The 26716-nt window shown below is 48.6% G+C and overlaps 2 protein-coding genes across 6 annotated transcripts in view; one reads left to right on the plus strand and one right to left on the minus strand.

Annotated features, from left to right (window-relative positions):
* SYTL3 (synaptotagmin like 3) overlaps nt 1-3971 on the plus strand; it is a 70137-nt gene extending 66166 nt beyond the window's left edge. For all 4 annotated transcript variants that reach the window (XM_063097254.1, XM_063097255.1, XM_063097256.1 and 1 more), the window contains 4 exons: nt 315-426; nt 1436-1541; nt 2427-2632; nt 3618-3971. In XM_063097254.1, coding sequence (XP_062953324.1) covers nt 315-426; nt 1436-1541; nt 2427-2632; nt 3618-3727 — 534 coding nt within the window. In that variant the 3' untranslated portion in view covers nt 3728-3971. The remainder of the gene's footprint in view (nt 1-314; nt 427-1435; nt 1542-2426; nt 2633-3617) is intronic.
* A 265-nt stretch (nt 3972-4236) lies between these two features.
* The window catches only part of EZR (ezrin), a 48985-nt gene continuing 26505 nt past the window's right edge, over nt 4237-26716 (minus strand). Inside the window, exons 4-14 of one of the 2 annotated variants that reach the window (XM_063096885.1) lie at nt 24376-24471; nt 23284-23558; nt 22554-22637; nt 21323-21469; nt 14566-14662; nt 9545-9708; nt 8988-9118; nt 7956-8116; nt 7496-7588; nt 5840-6091; nt 4237-5626 (exon numbers count right to left, since the gene is read on the minus strand). In XM_063096885.1, the coding sequence (XP_062952955.1) occupies nt 5462-5626; nt 5840-6091; nt 7496-7588; nt 7956-8116; nt 8988-9118; nt 9545-9708; nt 14566-14662; nt 21323-21469; nt 22554-22637; nt 23284-23558; nt 24376-24471 (1665 nt within the window). In that variant the 3' untranslated portion in view covers nt 4237-5461. The remainder of the gene's footprint in view (nt 5627-5839; nt 6092-7495; nt 7589-7955; nt 8117-8987; nt 9119-9544; nt 9709-14565; nt 14663-21322; nt 21470-22553; nt 22638-23283; nt 23559-24375; nt 24472-26716) is intronic. The other variant, XM_063096886.1, reaches the window with a different exon arrangement.

Below are 26716 nucleotides of genomic sequence, written 5' to 3' on the forward strand. Positions count from 1 at the left end.
GAATGGCCAGTGCCCTCTATGGCCCTCTGTTTCCTCAGGCCCATCTGCTTCTGGCTTGCTAGGGTGGCCAAGCTCTCTGTCCCCATGATGGTGGTGGTGAGGGTAGGAGTGAAGAGTCTTTGCAGGTGGAGGAAGACCAGGCCTACCACGGACAGGCCCACTCCCTCCCAGGGCTCTCCCAGGCCTGAAGGGTTTTGCAGGGGTGGTGGTGGGGATGGGGGAGCATTTATGGACAGAGCCAAGACAACCAGAGAAGCTGGGAGGCTCTGGGAGGCTGGGGAGTCCTGCCTCTGAGCTCTGCCTCTTGCCTCCAGGCAGAGAAATATGAAGACAGCAACAGCGTTGCTCAGAATAATGGAGAACTTGCAGTCCGGGCCAAACTGGTCCTCCCTGCAGGGCCCAGAAAGCTCCAGGAGGCTCAAGAAGGTAGGTGGCCTTCAGCCCCCTGTACATGTCTGTGTCACTGTCCCCAAAGCCTGGAGCAGCAGGCGGGCTGAGAGGCAGGGCCAAACGTTTTCTAGCATTCCCTTCCTCCTGCCCACTGACTCCCAATGCGCTCCCGCCTGGGAAGGGTTCTCTGGAACCCATAGCCTGAGAGAGAAAGAGTGACCAGGAGCAGTCAGGGCCTTCGATACCCACTTCGCACTTCTGTAAGGACACTGGCCCTCCGGCCTTCCTCTCAGGGGTGGATTGGACAGTGTCTCCGCTGAAACCATAGTCCCTCGTGAAGAGGAGTTGTTCCATGTCATCGTGCATTATGGATCGGGACTTTGGCTCTATAGGAAGCAAGAGCCCATCGCAGGGCGCTGGATAGATCCCTGCTCCTGGGTCACGTGAGCAGCTGCTGCCCAGCCAGGGAAGTGGATCAAGACAGGTCCTCGAGGACCGTATGGAGATTTACCTTAAACAACATGGGGTGTATGGACCCTGGGAGGGTGGGGAAGGAAGACAGGGGAAAGCGCATGGCCACTGACTGTGTGGTTAGTGACTTCCTATTTGGCTGAAAGAGGAAATTCTGCTTTCCAAGCTCACAGGGCCACCAGCAGACCCGCAGCAAGCACCCTGAGGTCATTCCAACTCCCCTAGGATGGGGTCTGGCAGCTCCCACTTTCCCAAGAACCACTGGCTACAACTAGACTAAATCTCCTGCATCTTTTCTCCCCTTGGGTTCCTGTTTACTTTTTGCAGCTTCTGCCTTCCCAGGATTTTAGCAATCTGTCCGTCCTGTTGTCATGTGGGACATTCAGCTGGACGGCATGTGGGCAGGGCCAGAGGAGCCTTCTTCTGTTGGACGCGCCTCTTCCTGTCTGTGCTCTTGGGATCTGAAGGCTGCAACACTCTCAGCTATCAGTTTGTGGGGCGGCGGTGGTGGTGGTGCTGCATGCTAACCTACTGGGAGAAATGGCTTGACAGTAAACACTGTCTTTCCTTGCAGGGATAGGAGCTGAACCATCACCTAATGGCCAACTCTGTTTGGTAGTGCTGGGAGCCAAGAATTTACCTGTGCGGTCAGATGGCACCTTAAACTCATTTGTTAAGGGGTAGGTATTGGATGCAATCAAATATTATTTATTGACAACCCAGGACACACATGGCATGGTCCTAGAACCTGTAGGGAACAAAAAACGTAAGCCACTTAGTCTTATTTTAACTTTCCTATGAAAATCCCCCACATAGCATATTAAAGACGCCGATTTCCAAGAACTCATGGGAATTGGACATGCTGAGGCTAGATTTGGAATACATTTTAATCTGAAACTCAAATCTTATCAGCTCTTGCTTTATCAGCAAATTGGTGTTGAAATCAAGCATAAATAGTATTGTGCTCAGTAAACATTTCCTTAGCTTAACATCTCCTCTTGGACTAACAGGAAGATGGATGACTCTCCACATTTCGTTCTTATGTACTCCAGGTGTGTTGGTATCTCCAAAAGCAAAGCAAACACCATTAATTATGATACTGAATTGCTAAATCCCCAGTCGTATAATGGAAAAACGATGGCCTACGAGCTCAAGGTGGAACTGTGTCCTAATCCTGTTGCTTATCTGTACACCTTGGGCAAGTTCCTTAACCTTTCTGAATTTATGTTCCTGAGAACAGGAGTAAAAGGAGAGAGCATATTTCTAGCATCTTGGTCCCTGGGCAGTTCCAATGGGCCATGCTTTGGATGACTGGAGGCACACCAAGAATTAAGACGAGGGCCTCAGAATCCCAGCTTACCCTTAGCACCCAATGCAGAGCTCAGCTCTAAGAGAAGCAACCAAGTAGTGTGGTTCCTCTTCTAGTTCATTGTTTAGAATGTTTATCTGGTAGTGGATTTAGCACTTAGTGCTTCCAGCCTGCACTTGTGCACAACCAAGAACAAGACAAAGAGGCTCTGCGGAGAGCATTTGTTACAGGGTTTGTATCTATGTTCCTTTTCCAGCTGTCTCACTCTGCCAGACCAACAAAAACTGAGATTGAAGTCCCCAGTCCTGAAGAGGCAAGCGTGTCCCCAGTGGAAACACTCCTTTGTGTTCAGTGGTGTAACCACATCTCAGCTGAGGCAATCGAGCTTAGAGCTAACTGTCTGGGACCAGGCTGTCTTTGGCATGAATGACCGCTTGCTGGGGGGAGCCAGACTTGGTTCAAGTAAGTCTGTTTAAGATACTTGTTGGGCCCAAACACCCTTATCCAGAGTGATTGTCTTACATGGATACCATGAAAAGAAAATGCTTCCACAGGGCAGCAATTTAACTGGCTTTGAAATTGCCTAACTGCCATAAATGGAAATTCCTAAATCTAGTTCTTACTGCACAGCTGAGCAATAATACAGCAAAGTATTTCGACAATTTAAATCAGATTTAGATCTGCTAAGGAAACAAAATTACAGGCCTCAAAATGGGCGAGGTACAGTATTTGCCTTTGTTTTCAGCGTCAATCATAAAAGGATTATTTTCTTAAAGGAAAATATCTTCTTAACCTAAACAAATGGCAATTCAGAAAGTACTTCATTCAGAGTGGGACAGAACAGCAAGCTATTCAGTGCTCCTCAGCAGGGGTGCTGCTAGCACTGTGTGGGGCAGCCCTTTGCTGGGGAGGGCTCCTGCACACTGACCCCTGCCTGCTAGTCTCTGGCTGTGCCCCCCAAACATGGTGGCAGAGCACCTGCATACATCTCCATGCACCTCCCACCAAGAACCACTGAAGGCAAATAACTGTTAAATTACAACTTTTCAAAAGGACGTTGTCTGAAGCACACCCCATCTTCTAGAACTCTTTTCCACGAACACACCGGCCCCCAGCCTAGCATGGCTGCCACCCACCCACAGCCACTCCTCTTGGTGAAGCACCGGCCTACCAAACCTCACTTTGACTGCAGGAAAAGAAGGAGGCTGCAGGCTTGCAGGACCCCCCAGCACTGGAGGATGCCTGAGCACAGCCGAGTCTCAGCAGCAGTTTTGGGGTGTGTGTGGGGTGGTGGGGAGGTGTCTCTCACTCATCAAGGGTTGGCATTTTAACATGGTCTCCAGTTGAGGTGAAATTTTCTCGCTGGTTCTCATTTTTAAAAAGCTGAGAGAAGGGCTGAGGAAGAATCCACACCCACTATCACTAATCTGTCTCACTCACATTACAGAGGGAGAGGCGGTTGGCAGCACAGACTCATGCTCACAATCAAACCTCCAGTGGCAGAAAGTTCTTTCCAGCCCCAATTTGTGGACAGAAATGACACTCACGCTGCACTGAGAAGGCTCCAGGTTGCAATGGGTGTGTCGAAGCACTGCACACCTGCCGAGGCTGAAGGTTGACCAAGAAGCAGGTGTGGGATCACAGCTAGAAAACACCCCTGGGAAAGGAGCAATCTCCGTCATTGTGTGTCATGTGGCTGGAACATCCCTGAACTTCTTTGTGTATATTTAAGTTAAACAGAGCAATTATTGTTACATAAATAAGTCTTGGGTAGGTTACCTGTTCTGAGAGCTGTGGAAACTGGCCAGATTTCAATAAATATTCAATAGTTACCCGTGTTGCCCAGTGCTTATTGGATAGTGCAAGTTACGCTTTGTTAGATGCATTTCAAAGAGGAAAAAGGAGCCCTTCTCTTCCTCTGGGAAAAACTATTTCCAGAGCAGGTGAGCCAAGCCCTGGAGTGCTGGAGAGGCTCCTGGTCTCGGGCTGGTAAGCTCTAACGGTCCCAAGGGCCCCTTTCTGAGCTCTCCCACCCCAGCCCGCAAGGAGACACCCACTGCTGCGTCTCGCCTGGCAGAGCTTTTATTTCACATCTGCGGGTGGAACTCATCCGCACGTGATGGCGCAACTGAAAAGGACCGACATGAATGAGCAGAACCAATGGCTGATGCAAACTGACATTTTAACAGCTAGTCAGTAGAGACTGGAAATAGGTCAGGATAAAGTTCTTCTTGTGGGAACACAGAGGTGATAAGCAGGTCGAAGAGTCCCTTCATCACTGGAGTCTGAATGGTCATAATAGTGTGTGTATTTTTCAAACAAGAAGCTTTGACAGAAAATTGAAGTGTGCATAGTCAATTACACGCACAAAGAACACTAAAAGTAAAAAAATCATTTTTACAGATGAGATTACAGCAGTTAATCACTTCATTCCTGCCCTCACCTCACATCAGATCAAGTGCTGTGGTTACATGGTTTTTAAAGGTAATTCTTTTATTATTCTGTAAAAGGTAACAAAATATACAGAACAAAACTTTCCCTTTTTAGAACTAATGTTACAAACCCATATTATCACTTACATATAAATACTATACTCTATAGCTGATTTTAATTAGGTGTGTAAGTCCAACAATGTATTCTACTAATTGTTAAGCAAAAAATCAAAAAACAAAAAAACAACAAAAAAACCCCCCAAAACATAAAAAGTTTATCCAAGCGTGTCTTCCTACGCTGTTCATTCTGAATGACCACCGCAGATTTCTGCCAGCTGAACTGAATGACTGCAGGAAGGAAATCACTGTGTGAGAGTGCTTTAGACTCAATTTTCAAAATAATTTTCACCCCTCAAAACACAAATATACAGAGATGGATCCTTCATAGAAATCAAGAACAAATCAACCAATTTGAGCTCACTTTAAATACAGAAAAAGTATGGCACAGATGTAAGCCACGGTGTGGTTTTCTTTAATGGTACTGAATCTTGTATCACACAGGCCAGCATAAAGCTTGTTACTGAGACTTTACAGGTATCTCTCCTTAATTCAATCAGTCCTGCCGTAAGCACAAAACAGGAAGTGATTCAATAATCAGCATAAAAATCAGACCTGTTTGGCACTAAGGTACAGGTGGGAAAAATAAACCAGGGAGTTTCCACTGGTTCCCAGCCCAGAATATTTCTGCCGGGACAACTGCTCTCTTTTTAAAGGACCTGGGACATGCTGAGGGGGTGCTAGGTTTAGCGTACTGCAGAAACAGGTGAGCCTCGGCAGAGCCTCAGTCCTGGCCTGGCCTCTACATGGCCTCGAACTCATCGATGCGCTGCTTGGTGTTGCCCTGACGGATCTGCCGCAGCGTCTTGTACTTGTCCCGGCCCTGCCTCATGTTCTCGTTGTGGATGATGTCATTGTGGGTCCTCTTATTCTCATCTCTGGCCTGGGACAGCTCCTTGCTCAGCATCTGCAACATGAAGCAGCATTAGTCAGGTCCTCGATCTCCTGCACACGTCAGTGACCTCATGGCGTTGTGGCTAGGAAATGCAGACACCCCCCTCCCCCCAGAGGAAAAGTGGGAAAGGCAGGAGAGGGTGCTGGTGGGGACGACTGCTGTGGATGAAAGCCAAGTTAGGCCCCCGGAGAGCCGTGGCGCCCTTCATGCCCCGTCCTAGCTCACCAGCAGCTGCCGCTGCACACGCTCGTTCTTCTCGGCCTCGGTGATGCGCTTCTCCTCGTTGCGGTCACCCAGGATGCCCTCGCTCGACAGCTCGGCGCTGTAGCCCATGGACTCGGCACCCTCGTCCTGCAGGCCCTCGTGGACATGGTAACTCACTGGCTCGTACATGGGGGGCGGTGGCGGTGGGGGCGCTGTCATCACCAGGTGGAGCTCCTCCTTGGTCTTCACCAGGTCGTCCTGGGCTTCTTTGGCCTTTTAAAAGCAAATTAATAGACGGGTGAGAACTTCCTACCCAGACCCTTGCGTTTGGACTGCATTCTTTAAGAAGGGGGCCCACTCTCCTTGCAAAGAGAAGAGGGGCTGTGTCCTCCCTCTCCCGCAGGCGGAGGCAGCACTGACCCCAGCTGTTCACTGCTCATCAGAAGCACCCCCCGGGAAGGTCTGGGGCTTGAGCGCCTCTGCAGGGTTACAGTTATGTCCACGGCATAAAGGGAGAAACTGATGCCAGAGGCTGAGCATTTTTAAAGTACCCTTTCTTATCCTCTATATGCTCCCTGTGAACGTTTTTGGAAAAAATAAAATTAAGAAGTAAACCCTGCAGCCACGAGCAGCATTTTGGCATACAGTCTCACGCCATCCTTGTGACACTTCTGTGCCCATCACCTCGAATCCTTCCAACAGCTTCCTGCTGCACACACCCGATCCCACCCACCTCCTTCCCAGCCCTGCAGATGAGCTCAGTGTGTCTGCTTGGTAACCAGCCTTTCTTGCCTAATATTTCACAGTGAGTGCCTTCTCTAAAGCCCTGAGAGCTGCAGTCTTCTGCCTGTAACTTGGGTTGGCAGCAGAAAGAGCAGGGGGAGACAGCAGGCCAGAGGTGGCCATGTCCCCAGAAAGGGACCAACCCAGGTGCGGAAGCCTCAGGAGAAAGGACAGGCGTGCAGGATTCTGAGCTGGGGATGCGAGTCACACTCAAACTTTCTCAGGGACTGTTTTCCTGGAGGCACATGGGAACCACAGATGCACACAAGCTCTGCATGGTTCTCACCATCACTGCAACAATGTATGAAAGCTCTGAGCTGGGTCCTGGTACAAGGTGGGCAATGTCCCCACTGTGCAGTAAGGAAAGTGAGGCTCCTCGCCCCTGAGGTCTTGGCGCTGATGAGTGGCACAGCCTAGGCTCTCACCCCAGCCTGGAGACCCCTAGGGTCCTGCATCTTTCCATGGTGCCCCTCTGTATATGCCACCTGTCAGGAGGTCCTGTTTTAGGCACTGCAACTCCATTGCAGGCGGCACCCACATAATCGGATTTAAAACTAGTTCCTGATTGGGGGCTTTCTGATCATGGCTGAACAGTTCAGGGTGGTGGGAGCAAAGTGGGTGGAAATGAATAGGCTACTCTTAGTTCCTCTGCTAATCCAGCAGCTGTACTCACTGTTGTACAAAGTCAAGCACATTCCTATGGGGATTTCAGCTTCATAGTACAGTTGGTAGTGGCAAGGGGACTGTGAAACATCCCAGAAGTTTCAGTAGGACCTGCCTACCGGGCCAGACCCCGCCTGCCAGCCCAACTCCAAGAAGGGCCCCGCAGCAGGCCTGGTGCCAGTGGCTGTGTGGGAGCGGGGCAGCCGCGGGGGTCCCGCCACGCAGACTCACCCTGTGCTGCCACTCTTCAACCTCGTTCTCCTTGCGTCGCCTTGCCTCTTCCAGGAGGGCGATCTTGGCAGTGTACTCTGCAAGCTCTGCAGCCTGGGAGGGAACGCAGAGCTACAGTGAGTGCTGGAATGCTCTCAACAGAGCCCATTTGTGAGCAACTGTGCACCTGCATTCGTGAAGGGCCTCCATGGGGACACCCCCTGTGCCTCCCGCTCTCCTTGCAGCCAGGAGGGTCCATCTGTGCCTCCCGTGTCTCTGTGGGACAGGGTACCCAGGTCCACTTCCCTGGCTGGCAGTTCAGACAACAGCACAGCACCCTCCCCACCAGGAGCTTCACACCCTCTAGCAGGATCGGCTTACAGCCCCCAGATGAGAATTACTACAAGGCAGGTGTCACTTTTTCAGTCCCCAGAAGCAGCCTCTCTATAATTCAGCATCCTGAAACTCGGGCACTTCCTACCAGCTGCTCCTGGCTCTTTATCTGATCCACCGTCTGCCGTTCCAGCTCCTCCTTGGCCCGCAGTGCGGCCACGCGCTCGGCCTCCAGCCGCTCGGCCTCCTCCTGCGCGTGCCTGCGCTCCTCCTCCAGCCGCAGGGCTCTCTGAACCTGGTCAGAGAGTTCTGCGGGAAAACACCAAGGCAGAGCTGCTCAAGCCCTCAGGCCGGGGCTCTCGAGTCCCACCTTCCATTCCCACCCCAGGGGGAACTGATTGAGGTCACAAAGCGCTAGCCCAAGGAGTTACAGGCTGCTGGGACCTCCTCCTCCTCCCAGGCCTCCATGACAGCCTCCTCCAGATAGGCAGGAGCACCGTGCAAAGTGGCCACGTCCCTCTCCCCAGAGGGCCTGAGCCTCACACTCCCGGCACTACACTCCTCAGAACTGCTGTGCAGGCATCACTGCCGTCCCCATGCCACCTAGGCACCCCGCTTAGGACACAGCAGTGTCCTGCCAGTGTCTGTAAAGGAATGCCAATGAACACAGCCATCTGCCGTCTGGACTGAAAGCCCCTCGAGGGCCAGGACTCGCGTGTAACACAATTGACGTGCAGAGAAGACGAGCGTGTATGTGCCGAGGCCCCTGGCTTGCCATCTAGAGGCCAGGGCCAAGAAGCACGGCTCTGCACTCACCAGTGTGCCCATGGGCACATACTCTGCCTCGTTAAACCTTAACACCCTTATCAGGAAGATGGGCAATTCAGTACCTGCCCCAAAGAGGTGTGGGAAAATTACAAAAGAAAATGTACATAAAACAATGAACAGAAATTAATAAGGTACAGAACCGTTTTCTAGTCCAAATAACTGTTTCATCATTTCTCTGTTACAAGTTTATATTTTTGGGTGTTGTGTTAAAACCAAGACACATATTCTTGGAGAAAGTTTTCCTTCCTGCCTGTGTGTATACTGAGCCCGTCTCTCTCTGTGGCAACACGTAACTAGACACGCTAAGACTGGGCCCAGCACGCATGCCCACAGGAGGGGTGCTGCTGCCGACCTTTCTCTGCCTTCTTGGTTTTCTGCTCGTAGTCCTGAAGCCGGAGCATCAGCTCCTCCTTCTCGCGCATCATCTGCTCCTTCTCGCGCTCAACAGTCTCTCTCTTTTTCTTCTCCGTTTCCAGCTGTTGCCTGGTACAGGGAAGGAAGGAGGAGGTGTGAGAAGGCTTAGACTCCAGCAGGCAAGTGAGAGGCCCACATACTTTGGCAGGTGGGCCAGCCCAGGTCCCCTGGACGAGCAGCTGTGACTCAGTTGTCCCTGTGTGGCTGCATGAGGGGCCCAGACCCATGCCCTGGTGGTCTATGACTGAGGGGTGGCAGCCCCTCCCTCCCCCAGCTCCCTGAGGCCGCCCTGCCCTCGGCCCCGGAGCGGCACTACAAGGTAGCTGTCCAGGGCCCATGGCCTCCACAGCCTCGATGCGTTTGCTGGGTTGGATTCACCAGGCCCTTCGGGTGGGAAATAAGCACAGGGGCCCGACTGTGCTGGCGGGCAAGGCTGTCCTGGGACCCGGGCCAGGAGGACGCAGGCCCTGCTTGCTCAGCCTCCTGGCCGCTCACCGCTCCAGCTGCTTCTGGTGCTTCTCCTCCCGGGCCTGGGCCTTCATCTGCTGCACCTCGATGGTGTCGGGCTTCCTGCGGCGCATGTACAGCTCGTGGTTCCCCATGCAGAGCTGCAGGATCCGCTTGTTAATTCTCAGGCGGGGGGCGTAGAACACAAAGTCCTACAAAACAGAACAGGGTGACTCAGACTTGGGAACCCCTTCGTTTGGCTTTCTTTCTCCAAAACCATACTTCACAAAGTTCTAGATCCTCTTCTCAAAGGACAAACATAACAGAGAACAGGGGCCAGAAACACAAGTTCTCAGTAGTGGGGATGTGTACTGTCTGGGACAAGAGTGTGTACAGTCTGTGTGTACACGATCTGAATATGCATGAGTGCAAGCATGTGTGTGCATGTGTGAGAGCATGTGCACGTGTGGGGCCTGTCTGTTCGCACGTGTGTGTGTGTGTGCATGTGTGTGCACATGTGGTCTGTGTAGGTGCCCATGTGTGCTGTCTGTGCGTAGGTGTGCAGGTGCATGCATATGTGCGTGGTCTTTGCGTGTGTGTGCATGCACACTGACAGAGTTAGACAGCTTTTCCCAGGCGAGGTCACTCTTGGCCTTGGGAGACACATTACCATTGGAGTCCACGCGCTGCCTGCTCTTCCGGGGTACCATCTTTTGCTGTCTTCTCCCACCCCCCATTCTTGCCTGGACTGCATCAGTATCTCCTATTTCGCTTCCTGTCCCCTCTGCACAGCCCTTCTCCTCCCACGCCACTAACAGCACATGAGGCGCCTTCACTGTCAGCCTGTAAGCCCCAGGGCGAGCTCTACAACCTGCACCTGGCACACTCCAAGGCCTTCTAGTTGGGCCCCAGCCTCCCCCCGTTCACCTGAACTGCACTCTCTCATCCCTGGGAGCATTCCCTATATCCTTGGAATGTCATCATCTCACCCCAGCTAACCCAGGATGCCAGCCCTGCTCCATGTCCCGCTGTACTCGACGGAGATGGCCACCACAGTGTCACTAGCACTCCCCTCCCCTTAGACCATCAGCTCACTCCTCTCTACCTTCCCAGGACCAGACTGATGCTAAGGGTCTGCGGTGCTCAGTGAACACTGTTCACACAGCACTGTCCCATGTGAGCCCCATGACCTGGAACAGGTCACTCCATCACTCAGCCCTGGTGTCCTCAGCTTTAAAATGGGGACTGTTGTGAAGATTAGGACAGAGAGTGTTTAAAAGGAACCTGGAGCAGTGTGTAACACAGTAAACACTGGCTGATACACAAAGTGGCCACTCACAGACAGCAAGGTGCCCTACAGAACCACCTCGAGAAGCCTTCTGGAAAAGGAAAGCAGAATCACAGCATTCAGGAATCTATGCCTGGTGATGGGAAATTCAGGGCACAGGTGACAGACAATTCTGGTTCCCAGCCTCCTTGTGGCTGCTGTGATCTACTCAGGGACAGGAGAAGGAATATGGTTCAAAAACACTCATTAAAAGTTATTTTTAAATGTCCTCCTGGTTCCTCTTAACCACGGGGCCTTGGGCATCCAGGTTCTGACCATTTAGAATAGGGGGAAACGGTGGTTGAGACAGAGAAACAACTACACATGCCTCAGCAACTTCTGAGACCTATGTGGACATTGTGTGCCGGGCAAGTGAATCGTGTTTAAGAAGAATCTATTTAGCTTCTCAGTCTTCTCATCTGTTCCAGAAATCCTGGGCAAGAGGGTGAGGCCCGGCCCCAAGAGCTCATGAACTTCCTGGGTGGGACTCTCTTTGGGGTTTCACCCACTTGTTATTAAGTCATCGGGTTTCCCAGGGAGGAGTCGCAGAGCTGAAACACACAGGAGTTATTACCCACGTATCCCTTATTACACAAGAGAAAACCATCTAGTATGCCGGCTTCCCAGGCACACTACTGAACAGGTCCTGCCTGTGACTCAGAAAGGTCTGCAGAGAATCGTAGATGAGTACCAACTCCCCTTTAGAAATCAATCAATTACAACTCAAGGGACTGTCACTGCAGGTCAACAGATGTGAGGATCTCCTCTCCTCTTCCTTCCCTGGGAGACAGGTCCTGTAAGCAACTGGCAAACAATCTGAGACCTTACTGAGTCTACTGCTTTACTGCTTAGCGGGGTGAGGGGAGAAAAGGTGGGGGCAGGGGAGTAGGAAATGTCACCCCTTCCCTGCTTCTGAAGGAAGCCAGTTTCTGACTTTTAGTTAAAAACAAACAAAAATCATATTTAAAGATTTCTAAATCCAAGCCCCCAACCTGTGCCTCCTAATGCAAAACCCCAACACGACAAGCCCTGGGGCAGGTTTTCTAAGCTGGCAGAGAATCAGCATCCTGAAAATAGCAACCAGGCCTAAGTGGAGTTCCTGGAAAGCAAACCTGAGACCCTGTGAATGCAGAGGGGAGACAGGAGGAAGGAAAGAGCAGCCTTTACTCCCGAGGCCATGGCAGCTGAGAGGGAAGCTGGGTATTTTCAATGCTTCAAAAGCTGTTAAAGTGTTGCCTGAGAGCCCTGGACTTTTCCATAAGACGACAGGCAAAGAAGGCAACTGTCTCAGCCCCTCACAGGGCCACCTGGGCAGGCTGCTTGTGTCAGCCATATTTAAGATCCTACCCAGGGTCAATATGGCCCCAAACTGCCATATGCACCTTGGCAGGGAAGAGAGACTGGCTTTTAAAAAGGAGATGCCTGGCTGTGGGGGGCAGGACTATACAAAGGCTCATTGGTGAGTTTCCTTGAACACTACTGTGTCTCCCACAGTCAACACAGATAAGGAATCCCACACCTTGTTGACTTTTGGGGTTTCTTCTTTTATGTAAAAGTTTAAACTTGAAATTTTTACTTTCTTCTGCCCAAAGTGCAAAGACTGAGGCCAGGCAGTGCCGTGGGGAGCTCTGGTGAGGTGTGGGGGATCTTCAACCAGTTCCGCCCATGGCACTGCCATCCCCCAGGCAAATGCTGCCTTGGCAACAAGGCCTCCTCCACCAAACCTATGTGAAGTGACCACACGTCCCCCCTCTATCTTTCCATCTCCTTATCCTTGCCTTAGTTTTTAATCACAGCTGTGTGGTTAAATTCACTACCAAGGAGCATACTGTTTGATTTTTTACCCCCTTCTTCTGCTAGAATGTGGCCCGCGTGACAGTGGGGACTTTGTCTTGTTCGTGCTGTACACACAATCCTAGAACAGTGCCTGGCACATAGCATGCAACCAAAGGTTTCCTTCTTAACTGATGACTCCACATAAAGCTACACACCGATTCAACCAGATGCACTGCAATGGCCTCTGCTTGGGATTTTATAATTATGAAATATTCTTCAGCTTTTCAAAAGCTAAACTTACACCAAATTAAGAAACACACACACACACACACACACACACACACACACACACACACACACACACAAAATCTAATTCTTAAACAGTCTAGTCCCGAGTTTCTGCTCTACTGTTAGTCAAATTCCTAAAAAAAGAGTTCCGAAAAACTGATAGCATCACACTGGGTAGATAGTGGCCTGTCATGAGAAATGTCAGAATTCTACTGCTGCTCTAACTGTACCAATCTCCCTGCTCATGTAATGCGGGTACACTATGACCCTTAGTTTGTGATGATGCGTATTAATGTGAACTGCTACCATGGAGCTTGAGTCTGTATTAAACACTAGTTTAATTTTAAATAACTGTGCAATTCCCCATGGAGGAGATGTCCAGAGTGTACAAATAGCAGGAAACGTTTTCAATAAAGCAGAAAATACTTTCACAAACAAGGTCTGGACCTGCTGATTTTAAATTATCCTGGGCTAACTCATATGTGGGGAAAAGTCATTGGACAATAACGCCACACACTGCTCTCTAAGTGGGCCTACCATCCCTAGGCAGTGCCCAATCCCACGGGGATAACAGACACCCCATGAATGGGCTGCGGCCCGTGTCTGCTCTCTAAGCTTAAAACCGTAACTAAGGAACAAAAATTACATGAGAACACAAAGTCCCTTCCAGACCATAATTGAGGTAAAATTCAGAACAGGCTCTAAGAAGGATAACAGAGCTTCCTCGAGTAGTAATGTTTTTAAGAATCAGATTTTGGTTAGAAAACAAACCTTGCCCATTCCGCCACACTACGTTATGTGCCATGTCTTCAACGTTCTGAGCGAACAGCTGAAAGTTTAAATGTCAGCAGAATGAATAAACTAAAATGAAATTCTACCATGCACTGGTCTTAGCAATTGTTAGCTAACAATATTCTCCAAATTCCAGGATGTGAAGTGTGGTCCCTTTTCTAGCCAAGTCCTCCCAGGATGACTGCCTGCCAGTCCCATGTGTGTGACAGGACCTTTCCACATCAGCACTGATGTGAAGTGCCCAAGTGAAGACCATGTGACAGGGCCAAGCGAGGGTACAAAAAGAGCACAGGTGTCTACCTGCGTGACAGAGAAGGCGAGGTAGACATCAAACTATGGGCACTAGCGATGCTTTGGGCACAAGTCTGACTTTCTTAACTTGGGTGAGTTTCAGGACAGCTCTGAAAGTCAAAGTCCAGTCCTTCAGACTGGCAGGTCTCATCATCTGTCCTCCAGCGGGTACAGGGAGAGCCCCCGCACCCAGGGATGCAGGCTGGCTCTCCACATGAATATCCCACAAGCCTAGCATGCCACACCAGAAACAATATTTTAGGAAATGCTTATCATTTGGCAAAGATCAATAACTCTGAGCTGCCCTTTTCTCTGTAAGGAATGAAAACCATTTGAAAACTTAGGCTGCAGAGCCAGCTAGCTTTTGACAGACACCTGGTCTCTACTACACGCTCCCACAGCAAGCATCAGTTGCAGGGCCCACAGGCTCCTCGACTCTCGGTGCAACCCACTGACAATTCTTTTCCCCATACAGACAGGGAATTCTGGTGTCATGGGCTGCCTGTCACACAGAGAAACCTGAGTGTGATCCTGAAAACTGATTTAGCTAGAAGAATAAAAACAGAACTCCTATGTAGAATCCATCTGAACTTACAGGCGCCTTCTTGTCGATGGGCTTAATGACAAACTTTTTGTCATTGAAAGAGATGTTCCTGATTTCACTCCAAGGGAAGCCAATCTTCGGGGTCAACCTGAAGTTTAAAAAAAAAAGAGGTGGGATGATTAGATGTGTATATATATGCATGTGTGTTTGGATTGGCTAAGACAGGTTTGCAAATCATCTTTCTATTAGTTCAATGTAAAAAAATATAAAGCTAGCCCAGGCAGCATAATATATGATATACATTATTATCAAATAGTTCCTGCCTATCCTAGGTTATGTCAAGTGGTTGTTTGTAAGGCATCTGTGACCTTGATATATTCCCATTTACTTCACTTTTTCTCGGTTTCAAGCATCTAACTGCACCTGGTCACCCGGGCTGGTGATCCTGGGGCTGGCTATGATCCTAACCAGGTGTGTCCTTCACCTGAAGTCTCTTGTAGGCATTTTCTGCCACTCCTCCCTGCACCCCCTCCTTACCCTGCCGACTACCAGAGCCTAGCCAACTTCCTTGCTGCGAGAACCTCCCCTTTCAGTCTGCCTGATTCATTTCCTTCCTATCAGTCCCCTCTTTAAATGTGTCAACAGTCCCTAGCCATCTAATCCAGCCCCAAACTCCCAGGTTTAAACCCACCCTTTCAACACAAGGTCCCGGTCATCCCTCCTTCCTGGCCCCTCCCAGGCCTGCTCACTCCCTCGACAGCCTCTCTCCTCTCAGCACGCAGGCTCTTCTGCCGCACAAACTGCTCTCTTACTGTTATGCGAGTTGCTGCAGTATTATTAGCTTTATGAAAACGAGCCCGGCTTGTGTTTTGTGTACATACCACTCAAAGCAGTTGCTCACTAACAGCAACGGACAAGGGCTTGCTCAGATTCTGCTCCTCTGGTTCCATCCTAGGGATGCGTGTTCCCTGGCTGGCCAGACGCCTTTCTCGTGTCACCCTTTGATTTCCAGGAGGGCCGCAGATGACATGCCCCAATGAAAGCCCCACCTGGTCCTACTTGATCAATGCTAGGACACTACTGGCCCGAACTCTAGCATTCCTGGGCAAGTTCATCATGTGGTTTCAAGACCACGTTGCTCTACTCACTTCATGCTCCCCCCTCTAGTCTTCATTTCCTCCACCTTTACCAGGAATAAGACCATTCTAGAAGTAATGGTAGATCCTCAAACTACCACCCAAGGATACTGCCATCAAAAACAACCCCTTCCCACATCCCATAAAATCTTTTATTTTAGAAAACAGGGGTGGAGAGGAATCTATTGCCTACCAACGGGTTTAAATAGAAACTGATGAGCAATGTAGGTCTTGCTATGACAACATGAGCCAGCTCAAGGCAGTGGGGTGGCCTCTGATGGCTGACAGAGGGCTTCTAAACCTGGGGAACAGTGGTCATGGCACATCTGCAGGAATGAATGCAGGGCCTGGCCAGACTGTGGTTTTAAAGATCAAAAATTTTTGGTACACATCCTTTCTTATAGCTTTGTCCTATAGGATCACAATCCCCATAAAAGCACATCTGTCTGACATGCTTCGGAACATGCAAACAAAACACTCAGGGGCCGAGCCGTGGCGCACTTGGTAGAGTGCTGCGCTGGCAGCGCGGCGACGCTCCCGCCGCGGGTTCGGATCCTATATAGGACTGACCGGTGCACTCACTGGCTGAGTGCCGGTCACGAAAAAACGACAAAAAAAAAACAACAAAAAACAAAAAAAAACCCAAAAAACAAACAAACAAACAAACAAAAAAAACAAAACACTCAGGAAATTTGTTCTGTTATTTCATCTTCAAGTATGGGATATAGAATTTTTAGAGATGTAATTTTGTTTATGGGTCTCAGAACTTTGGAAAGGAACTCAGGATATTGCCTGGTCCTGCCACTGACTTCAACCTATGGCCTCTTTGCACGGAAAAGCTGTAAGAGTGACTTCAGGCAGGCATCTGTTGCTCCAGAGCACTTTCCCCTAAACGCAATGGCAATATGCTGTTAAAAACAGAGGAGCCAAGAACCAAGCGGCTGTTGCTCAATCTGCAGCCACATGGTCAACACTGTAGCCCGACTGCCACTTCCTGATGCTGAAGAAGGTGAGGATCTATTCTCTGGCTCCTGTCCTCACATGGGTCTCTCAGAGCAGTTCCTGATCCCAGAACACTGAGGCCTCCAGGCTAGACAGGCATCCTTCTCCCAAGGATTGTATGTACCATGACCACCAGCCTTCTGCTTTCTGGTGTGTCTTAAAACTATTTCCTTTTAAGACTTTGAAACCTCATATAGCAATTCATAGCCACTCATAGGCATAATTGCAGTACCAAAGTTGAGGGCTAAACATGAAAATTATGAGTCACTTCTGAGTTAAAGAACTTTCTTTAATTCTTAACCATAGTTAGAAAATTAAAGCCTACAAGGATTTCTTTTTCCTCCTCTTCAAGAGATCACACACAGGAAATGAATAAGGTCCACAGAGACAACGGCTACAGTATTTACATTTTAAGTGTTCTTGCCTAGGCCACACATTAAAAAAAAAAGTGGGATTCTCCAAATAACAGGGACCAGAGGTCTTTGGAGAAGTGGCTGATTCCAGGGCTGGAGTGGGGAAGGCACAGGATGAGCCTGGGGCATCTTGAGGTGCCAGAAGAGTAAGGAAACACTCAAGGAATAGTGGGGTCACAATGACAGGGCACAGACACCAACTTTAAGGGGACCCTACAGGCCAAATCTTGAACAATTTGAGCAAAAAATTAAATACCACTACTAAAAGATTACAACCTAAAGACTTAAAGCAAATATCTGTGAGTCCACATTAATATAAATAGATTAATAAATGGAAAAGAGAAATTGGTTTCTTATGGTAAGATTCTAATTCACACACATAAAAAAGAATAAAAAAAAAAAATCAACATTTCTCCAATAACACAGTAAAAGGTTTTTTTCAGGTAAGTCTCATTAATGGATGCTAGAATTAACAGATAAAAGTAAAATAATCAGGATATTTACATAGTTTCATAGTATCTCCCCATAATATACCTACCAGTTACAAAGGGAAAGACAGTAACTTTATCGTGGAGAAACCTGGTAGCTATCACCTTAACCATGATAAAGTTAGCACCACTAATGATAAGATGCACCAACATCACAGGCCACCTCCTAAAAGGCCCTGGAAGGGCACCACAGCACTTTTGTAGGGTTCTTGCTGAAAGTGCAAAACTAGAATTTAAGCATGAGAAAACATCAGACAAATCCAAGTTGAGGAACTTTCTAAAAAGTCAATGGCCAGGGAGGGGGAGGGGAAATGAGGGTTGGGAAGGGGAAGGAAGGAGGAGAGAGACTGGATAAGAGGCATCAAGAATAAATATGGTTTGTAACAATGAATATGCTAATAAAAAAATTAAAAAATTATATCAAGGTCATGACAAAGAAAGAACATGAAACTGGGGAGAGGTGACAACTAAATGTAGGTGCGATTCCAGACGAGGTCCTGGGGCAGAAACAGGACATTAACAGGACAATTGATTAAAATGAGAATGAGGTCTATAGACCGTATCATTGGACTGTGGTTATATAAGACGTTAACTTTTGAGGAGGCTGGGTGAAGGGCATACAGAAATTCTTTGTACTATTTAGAGACTGAAATTATTTCAAAATGAAAGAACAGTTAAAACACTTACATTCACAATACATAGCTGAGGATGATGATAATGATCTGTATCTCGATAGGATTTTGGATTTTACAGGTGTATTTGTCAAAACTCAGCGAATGAACATTTAAGACTACATTTCATTGTATTTAAATTTTATATCAAAGGAGAAACAAAATGTACGGAGCTGTAGTAAATGACAATCATTTTCATTTCAGGCAAAGTATGCAGATGCCTGTAACTTCCTTCGGCAATGGATCAGAAGGAAAGCGGGCCAAAGGGTGCAGTGATGCTCAGGTGGAGAGAGATGTGATTAAGCACGCACAGTCCTGAGCAACCACATGCAAGGAAGCTAAAGGAAAAAGATACTTTTCCTGGGTCATTTTGGTCCCCAACTTGCCCACATGCTCCCCCAGCATCCTCTCCCTCACAGGGCTGGAGCTCTGACCCAAGGACACTGTCAGAAACTCCTGCCTACCGAAGTACTTGTGCAATGGAATGAGCCCAAAGAGGGATAAAGCTAAGGGGAAAAAAGTGCTTTTAAAGGACTAAAGAATTCAGGGACACAATCGGGTTCTTTCAGTTTTTGTTTTTTGTTCTTGTTCTGAGAGCGCCAGGTAGAATTATAACCCAGCTAAACTGACATTTCTCTGTTCATAAGCTAACAATGCCCGTTGGGAAAGGTGTCTGCCTATTTTCTCCCTCTCTGTTGATTTCCTCTTCTTCCAAGCTAAGGGTTTAAAGGAGGAAAGGGAAAAAGATAAACTCACTTACTGATTATGTGTACAAAGAAAAGGAGATCCCAAGAAACATTTCTCAGTTAGAGCCTATTTAACACTAAAAAAAGGTAAGTGATTTAACAAAATAGATATACCTGTTTTATTTGCAGAGTACACTAAAATCTCTAAATGGCTCAATTTACACATTCAATATAACAGATGTCTCATTTAAACAGTATATCCGGAATATCTAATTCTCCGCTATTAGTTCTACTTCTTATGACAAGTCAACACCTAACAAGTTAAACAGCTCTCAGAGCATTCCTCAGACGTAAATGAGTCTCCTGCTTAGACTGCTAACCAAGGTGTCAATATGTAGTCAAAAGGATAACTTGGGCCTAACTGATGGCATGTCTACATAAATGCTTCTTTTTGAAGAGAGGCAGGAAGTAAAGCCCCCCCAATGCCCCAGCATTTCTGTGGGAAGAAGACCGATTTGAGAAAGTGTCCATTTCCCTGCTAAATGGGGTTGGGCAGGGGCAAGAGAAGGACTGAATGCGCACACATCTCAAATTTTTACTTGGAAAGATGAGCACCTTTGTGGGCTGGGGCAGTCGGGAGCTGACAGCAGCAAGTCCTGCCTATGGCTGTTTCGTGCAGCTTGAGAAACCTGTTTGGACAGCCCCAGCCATGGCTAGGTTACAAAATGTTGTCATTCAAGAAATAAGTTCAAAGGCAGAGGCACTTTCCCACACGTTCCCACGAGGCCACAGGCTCTCCCTTTCTTTCTGCACAGCTCCTCAGCACAGCCTCCAACTCAGGGGCTTTGAGGAGGGGTCTTACACACCGACGCTGCATCTAGCGCACTCAGCAGGAACAAACCGAGGGGCCTCAGTAACTCACTTCCAGGTTCTCTGAAGCATTCCTGTGGTTCTCGGATGAGCATTATCACATCAAAGCATGTAACTAAATCCACCTCTGAAAGGCGCCATTCCTCCCAGCAGACAGGGCCTTCTGCACCTGTGCGCGGTCTCCCCAGCCAGGTGCTAAGTGCAGGGCCTAGGAGCGTCTGGCATAGGTCCCTGTGTCTGTGCCCTGGGTTCTGGCAAGAGCACACATGGCTGGATTAGGGACAGACTCTTCATGTGCACATCCTTTGACAAAGGCAGTGCTACTTCCCTCGTTCACTGCAGAGAGGGGGATTTGGGGGAATCTGAGGTGTGGGGGAGCTTGAGCAGGTGACATGAAGAGGCCACATGGGAAATTCAAGAGAGCCATCCCTTACAAGGACAGCATGCAGCTGGGATGGGAACCAGTACATGTGTTACGGGGGCTCAGGTATATCCCGGAACTCTGGGCCACTCTGTTCCATGCTAGTGGAAGCAGAAACCCAGGCCCAAGGGCTGCGACAGCATAAACACCCCAGGAGAATTCCTGCCCCGGCACCTGCTCAGACAGAGCCACTGCTGCTCTCTGCCGGTCCCCAAGCCCAACAACCACCACAAGGGAGCCCTGTGGAGCGACAGGCTGACGGGGACACTCAGAGCAGGGACAGGAAGGAGCCCCTCCCTTCTCTTCCCAAAGAGACAGTTTCCTAGTGCCTCAAATTCAGTAGCTTCTGATTGGAAGAATCTAGAATCTCAACTTATCCTCTGAGCCCAAGAACTGCCACAGAAAACTTGCCCCTGCTGAATCAGAGCTATCTTTTCCCTGTGTATCTACGTCCTTTGCAGAAAGCAGGCTCACGTGCGTATCTGTAACCATGAGTCTCTGAGGACAAAGGCAGGCTGGCTGGCCTGCTCTGACCAGCGCCTCTGTCTTGCTTCCGCACTCACACACCTTATTCGACAAACAAGATAACAAACATGAAGCAATGAGATACCCTCTGCGGGCTCAGAGGATTTAGCTAAATGGTTCAAACACGCAGGCTACTGTGTACAGAATCTTCAATTCTGATTGCACTATCAATATTCCTGGTTGATTAGCACACACCTCAAGCCAGGCATCTGGCACTGGCCGGGCCGCCTGGTTGGTGGCGATGGATGTGCTGATACCTGCAGGTGGTTGGAGGTGGGGCCTCAGTGTGTCTTCTGGCAGCTGCCACTCTCTTCTGTCTTCTTTTTCCAGGCCTGACTTGGTGAGGTCCCTGCCCTTCCTGGCCCTCCCACTGTGCCATAGTACTATTAAGCAGGCTATGGTGACAGGACAGAAGATAATGCATGCCTCTGAAATGACCACAGTGCCATCCAAAAGCCCTTAAAGACTCACACTTTGGGCCAGTAAATTGCTAAATAAATACTTCAAAAATAACCAACATGTACAGCTGCCACTTTTACGATCATTGCCAGGACTGCTACCCCCCAACTAACAGAGAATTGTAAATTTCAACTTACTTATCATCTTTCTCATAAATATTTAGTCCAAGGGCATCAACTCCAAGCCAAAGGTCTGTTCCTTTCTTATTTTTTATCTCGAAATAGTTGATTCCATACATCTCCAGGTCCTGAGCAATCTTCAGATACTCCAACATAGCGTTGTCTCTAATTGGGAAGGGCAAATCACAGGCAGTCACCAGTCGCGCCCTATACCGCAAACAGCAACACCTCTACCAAGACGTTAGGGTTCAGGCAAGTCCTGCAGGATGGCTGACAGCGTTCCCCAGCTGCTGTCTCCCATCCCCCAGCTGACTCCCCTGCCGGCCTGAGCACAGGCAGGCAGGGCCTGGGCAGCCAGAAGTCAGCTTCACGGCAGGCCAGCAAGGCCTGCAAGCAAGGCTGGGAGGGTCTCTGTGCTGTCCTGGACCCCAACCACTGATGTGCCCCACACGCTTGGGAAGACCTGACTCATCCTGCTTTCTCTGAAGAAAGATTTTTAAAAACTTCACTGCTAGGCACACTCTTTGTCTCTCATCCCGCTACCCTCCAGGCTCTGAGTTACTTTCCTTCTCCAAAGGATGCACAGGCCAGAAGGGAAACTCTGAAGCAGCATGTCTCTGAGGCCCAAACTGCAAGTGAACTTCCGAGGCTGGGACAGTGCACAGAACTGCTGCTGAGGCCCGAGCGGACGGTTTGGGACAACAGTGCCCAGAATCAGGAATCTCATACTCAGTAGCCCCATGGCCACACATCCCCCAAGCCCCTCCTCATGCTTCAGTGGTGCTGCTCCAATGTCAGCATTTCCCAGTTGGAGCCACTGTTTTTATTTATACGCACTTCTGGAGAACACCGCCTTATAAACAATGAGCAAACCAGCACCTCCTTTGACAGAGGGACGAAAAATAACACTCTGATTGCTGGAAACAGAGCTCCCCCAGACTCAGTTTTAGACACAAGATTTTATCTACTTGAAAGGACTGGGAAAGCTCTGAGGACTTGAAGGCTTACACCACCTTCCTTCCCCAGGCAAGAATACCTGCTTTGTTTAAAAAAAAACAAAAAAACAAAAAAACAGGCTTTCCCCACCCCTCAAAAGAACCCTCACTTCCAGTTCAGTTCCCTCTCAGTACTTCACCAGGTCCTAGCCTGATGCTAACCACTCTGAAAGTGCTAATGGAGTCACGCGAAAAGAAGACACGCTGGAAAGGCCAAGGGGGCCCAGATTCCAGATGCTGGGCCCAGCACTCACTTGAGCATCCCACGGTGCTCTGCGTGCCACACCTGGATCCGGTCCTCCCACTGGTCCCTGGTAAGTTTGTGCTGGTCCATGACTCTGGATTGCAAGAGAAAAGATAATACTGTCACCCGCCAGGGCCATAAGATACGTTTGACAGGGTCCACTTTCTACCCACATTCAAATCCTTACTTTCCTTTCAAATAAGTCACTCACAAGGAGCTTTTGTTTCTCCTTCCTGATGTGGAGCATTTCTATTTATGAGGATTAAAGCAGAAGATTTAGCATTTTGAACAAGACAAACCCAGTCCTGCTGGAAAAATAAAAAAACAGGTATTCTAAGTGACCTTTTATTCCAAAAGGGGTAATTTTTGACTATTAGTGAATAAAAACATTTAACGGGGGCCAAATTATTACCCACCAGGAAGAGCTAAGCAAGCAGTGAGGTCACGAGAAGTTTCATTACATTAAGGCATCCCCAAATGAGTTGCTGTCCGTTTCCACAAGGAAGGGCCACTCTCCTTCCCAGGTTGTTTCAGGTCGACCATTAGTGCCTTAGAGGTAATCTGCCAGGTCAGGATGTTCTGAAGTCCAGTGCACTTAGGAAACAACTAGAGTCCCCACCTGAAAGAGCACTGGACGTTGACAAAGTCCTTGTGCTTTCTGACTGTGCTGCTTCTAACACAACCAATTCCTCCCTGCAAGGACGGTAGGACTACTCTGACCCAGACCACCCACTGCTTACCTTTGAGGGATCAACCGCTCAGAGCTGAGGTACCCAGACTTGTGCATTTCTTTGTTATAATCTCCAAACTTGGCCTGCACTGCGTAGGAACCCAGGAGTACTGCGGTCTCAGGAGGGCAGTAAATCTCGTCGCTAAGGATTCCCTCCTTCACTTGGAGGAAGAAAAGCTTCTGGGTGATGTCCTGGATGAGCTCCTCAGCCACATCTTCAGGGTAGAACTTGGCCCGGAACTTGAACTGGAGGGGATTCTCCTTCCTGAGCTCCTGGGCAGACACCTGGACAACAGAACCCAAACTCTGATTACACATTCGGAAGGCAAAGACCTACTTCTTAACCACAGGTTTCTAAACGCTGACTCAAGAGGCCCTCAGGTAGAGGTAATTTTTTTTTTTTTTGAAAGTTGTCGTTTTAGCATGGGAGACAAAAAAAAAAAAAAGGTCAGTCAGAAGCACTCCTGCACTCTTATACTCAGCTGGAATCTAAGCCCCAGCCCACATTTTCTAAGGACGATGTTGTCAACCCCAGAAAACTCAAATTTGGAAATGATCCCCACAGTGCCCTGCAATCTGCCCACATCCAGTCTGGCCCCAGACCATGGAATGGATTCTTAATAATTCCTCCCACTCCTGCACTCCTTCCCTTGTCCAATCACCTCAACTTGTTCCTGGGACATGGGAGGAAGGGAGGGCTGTGGCAGAAAACACATTTAGCTCCCTTTTCTTTATAACTGCTAATGGAATTATCCAATCTCTAGAGCTGGAAGATAATCTATCATAGGTTCAAACAAAGCAAAAACAGGTTCTTACAAAACAGTAGGTGATTCATGGTTTGTAAGATTAACAATCTCATAGAAAAAAACTAAGGTCAACTAAAAGCTAAGCAATTAACCCCCATATGCCCCAATGAGTGAGCAATCAGGAGAAAATGCCAGGATCTAATTTCTAACCCATATCCCCATTTACTGGAAACTTGCAACCTGTCTGTCTATACAAACTTCTACACAAATAAAAAGGAACAAAAGACAGAGTACAGTGCTCCAGTTTCAATGTCAACACCCAATTAACAGCCTGTAAATAGTTAACCCTGACTTACCTTTTTATCAAGTTTCAACCAGGTAGGAAATCCTTTATTGTCCACATACTGCAGGCCAAAGTACCACACTTCCCGGAGGCCGATAGTCTTAACCACCTGTGAGACAAAGGGGCCCACACAGTCATAAGAAACTCCCTCAAATGGGCAGCGGCCACTCGTGGTCTGGCAAAGTCCCCTGGAGAATGAGACGTCTGTCTGCTCAGTTGAACCCATGGGGCAGTGCCCTCTGGCACTGTCTCCAGCAACCCGTTCCTAACAGAGGCTATCATACCAAAGCCATAACCGTTTATTTTTAATGTAAGTCTGAACAGATTCAGGTTTATCCTTGAATCTTATAAAATCTCACTCTTGCTGCTTTGTACTCCCAGAGGGTTGTGCCCGCACGCAGAGGGCTGTGAGGCCCACCCTTGCCCACCAGGCTGCTCACGTGAAGAAAACCAGCACAACCCCTGGGCCTCCTCTGGCTGCCTCTCAGCCAGCTGTCCGGAACCTGGCTCACCAGAAACAGCGCAACAGCAGTCCCAGGAGAGGCAGGAAACAGGTGGTGGCAGATTCCCAAGGTGGCAAGGATAGCATGGTGTGGGGACACTCAGCTTTAGACATTCCAAGGGGTGACTGGGATTCTTTAGGCCTCCCAACCCTACGCCAGGATTTCACATTTGAAACTTCTCCTCTGCACTAGGAAAAAAATCTCTTGTGGTGTGTTACAGAGAGAGCCCTGAGCTGGTTCCTCTCATTTGTCTTGGGAACAGAAAAGCAGTGATAGTCGAACTTGCTGGAAACACAAGCTGAACTTCATCAAAACTGAGTCCTGGGGCTTTGACATGTAATTTTAAATTCCACGACAATTAATGTTAAACTTTTGGGAAAAAAAAGTTACCATTCTTCAAATGTATGGTTTATTTAAAGGGAAAGAGGATTGAACACACCAGAAACGACAAATCAGGTATATGGAGCACTTGCTTAAAGCATAGCCTGAAATTCCAAATAAACTCCTGATCTGGGCCTGTTTCCTCATCTGTTGTGGGGCTAGATGCTTGCAAAAACTCCAGAGGTCTCCGTTTATGTAATAACAAGGACTGAACTGTTTATCCCCTCTTTCCATTCACCCCCAAAAAAGAGATGGAGGGGAGAGACTATAACCAAGATTCTTCATCATGTAATGATATGAAATTTAAATTGCTTACACAGTGCTTTGCTCCCAAGTCTTCTGAGAAACCCTATGTCTTTTGTTTTTCTGACAGCTATGTGCAGAGAAAGCTGAATTCGAAGACCAGGCTTCTATATCCAATCCTGCTAATTTCTTACTCCCCACAAACCTCTACTTTGCCTTCTGATATACTACCTGCCTTTCCTTCCTCTTTAGGTTGTTGCAAAGATGCACAAGGAAGCCCCACACGTATAAGCAATCACTAAGCAATCACTCTCTCTCCAACCTGGTCTTTCCGCTTCATTCATCCAAGTGCAGCCTCAGCCTAGATGGAAACCAGTTGAAAATAACTGCCTGTGCACTTGACTTCCCTCTTACATCGCTGTCAGACTCTCGCTGATTCTAAGGGCCACAGCAAGAGTCCTCCTCTGCATCTGCTAGGATGTGTTCAACCCCCTTCCACAGGGGAAATCAGATTCTGTAACTGCACCATGCCGTCAACCCAAGATCCTCATGCTTTCTGTGAAAATCCATCCCGAGCTGCCCTGATCTACTGTACGACTTTACCACAGGAATCTGCAATCTACTTCCAAAGCCCTACTTCTATCATTATGGCTTCCTTGAAACACATTAGAATTAAACAATCTTCCTTTCTTCAATCCATTCTAAAAACTAACCTATAGGCCCTCCCTCCAACGGAGGATGCAGCATTCCTACAAAAAGGCTCCTTACCATCCCCATGTCCTTAGCTTAACCTGATGCTGACATACCACAGAAGGAGGATTTTACAGGGATGGGTTCTGTCCCCTCATCTCTGCCTCCATGGTGCTTTAAATGGCAGATTCTTAAAAAGGAAAGGCAGGAACATGTCTACTTTGCTCAGTCTCGAGCAACAGCTAGAAAATCCTTTTTGATGACAGAAATGAGAGGCACAGAGAAGCTCTTTCTCCACACCTAGTGAGGAGCTTCAGGTGTGGATGAGCCGCACTGGGCTGTCAGGAAGCCTGTGCTGCAGTCCAGTGCCAGCTCTGCCCCTCCGTGTGACTGATGGTCCCGTGATGCTCTGTCAAACGAGGCCCTGGGCTGGAATCTAGCTGCAGATGGAGCAATAGCACTCCAGGGGTTCTAAAGGAGGTGGGGGACGGCTGCCGTAGAAGAGGTGACAGACGGGGTGAGGGAAGAGGGGAAGGC

The sequence above is a fragment of the Cynocephalus volans genome, chromosome 5 (assembly GCF_027409185.1).
Source record: "Cynocephalus volans isolate mCynVol1 chromosome 5, mCynVol1.pri, whole genome shotgun sequence".
Lineage (NCBI taxonomy): Eukaryota > Metazoa > Chordata > Mammalia > Dermoptera > Cynocephalidae > Cynocephalus > Cynocephalus volans.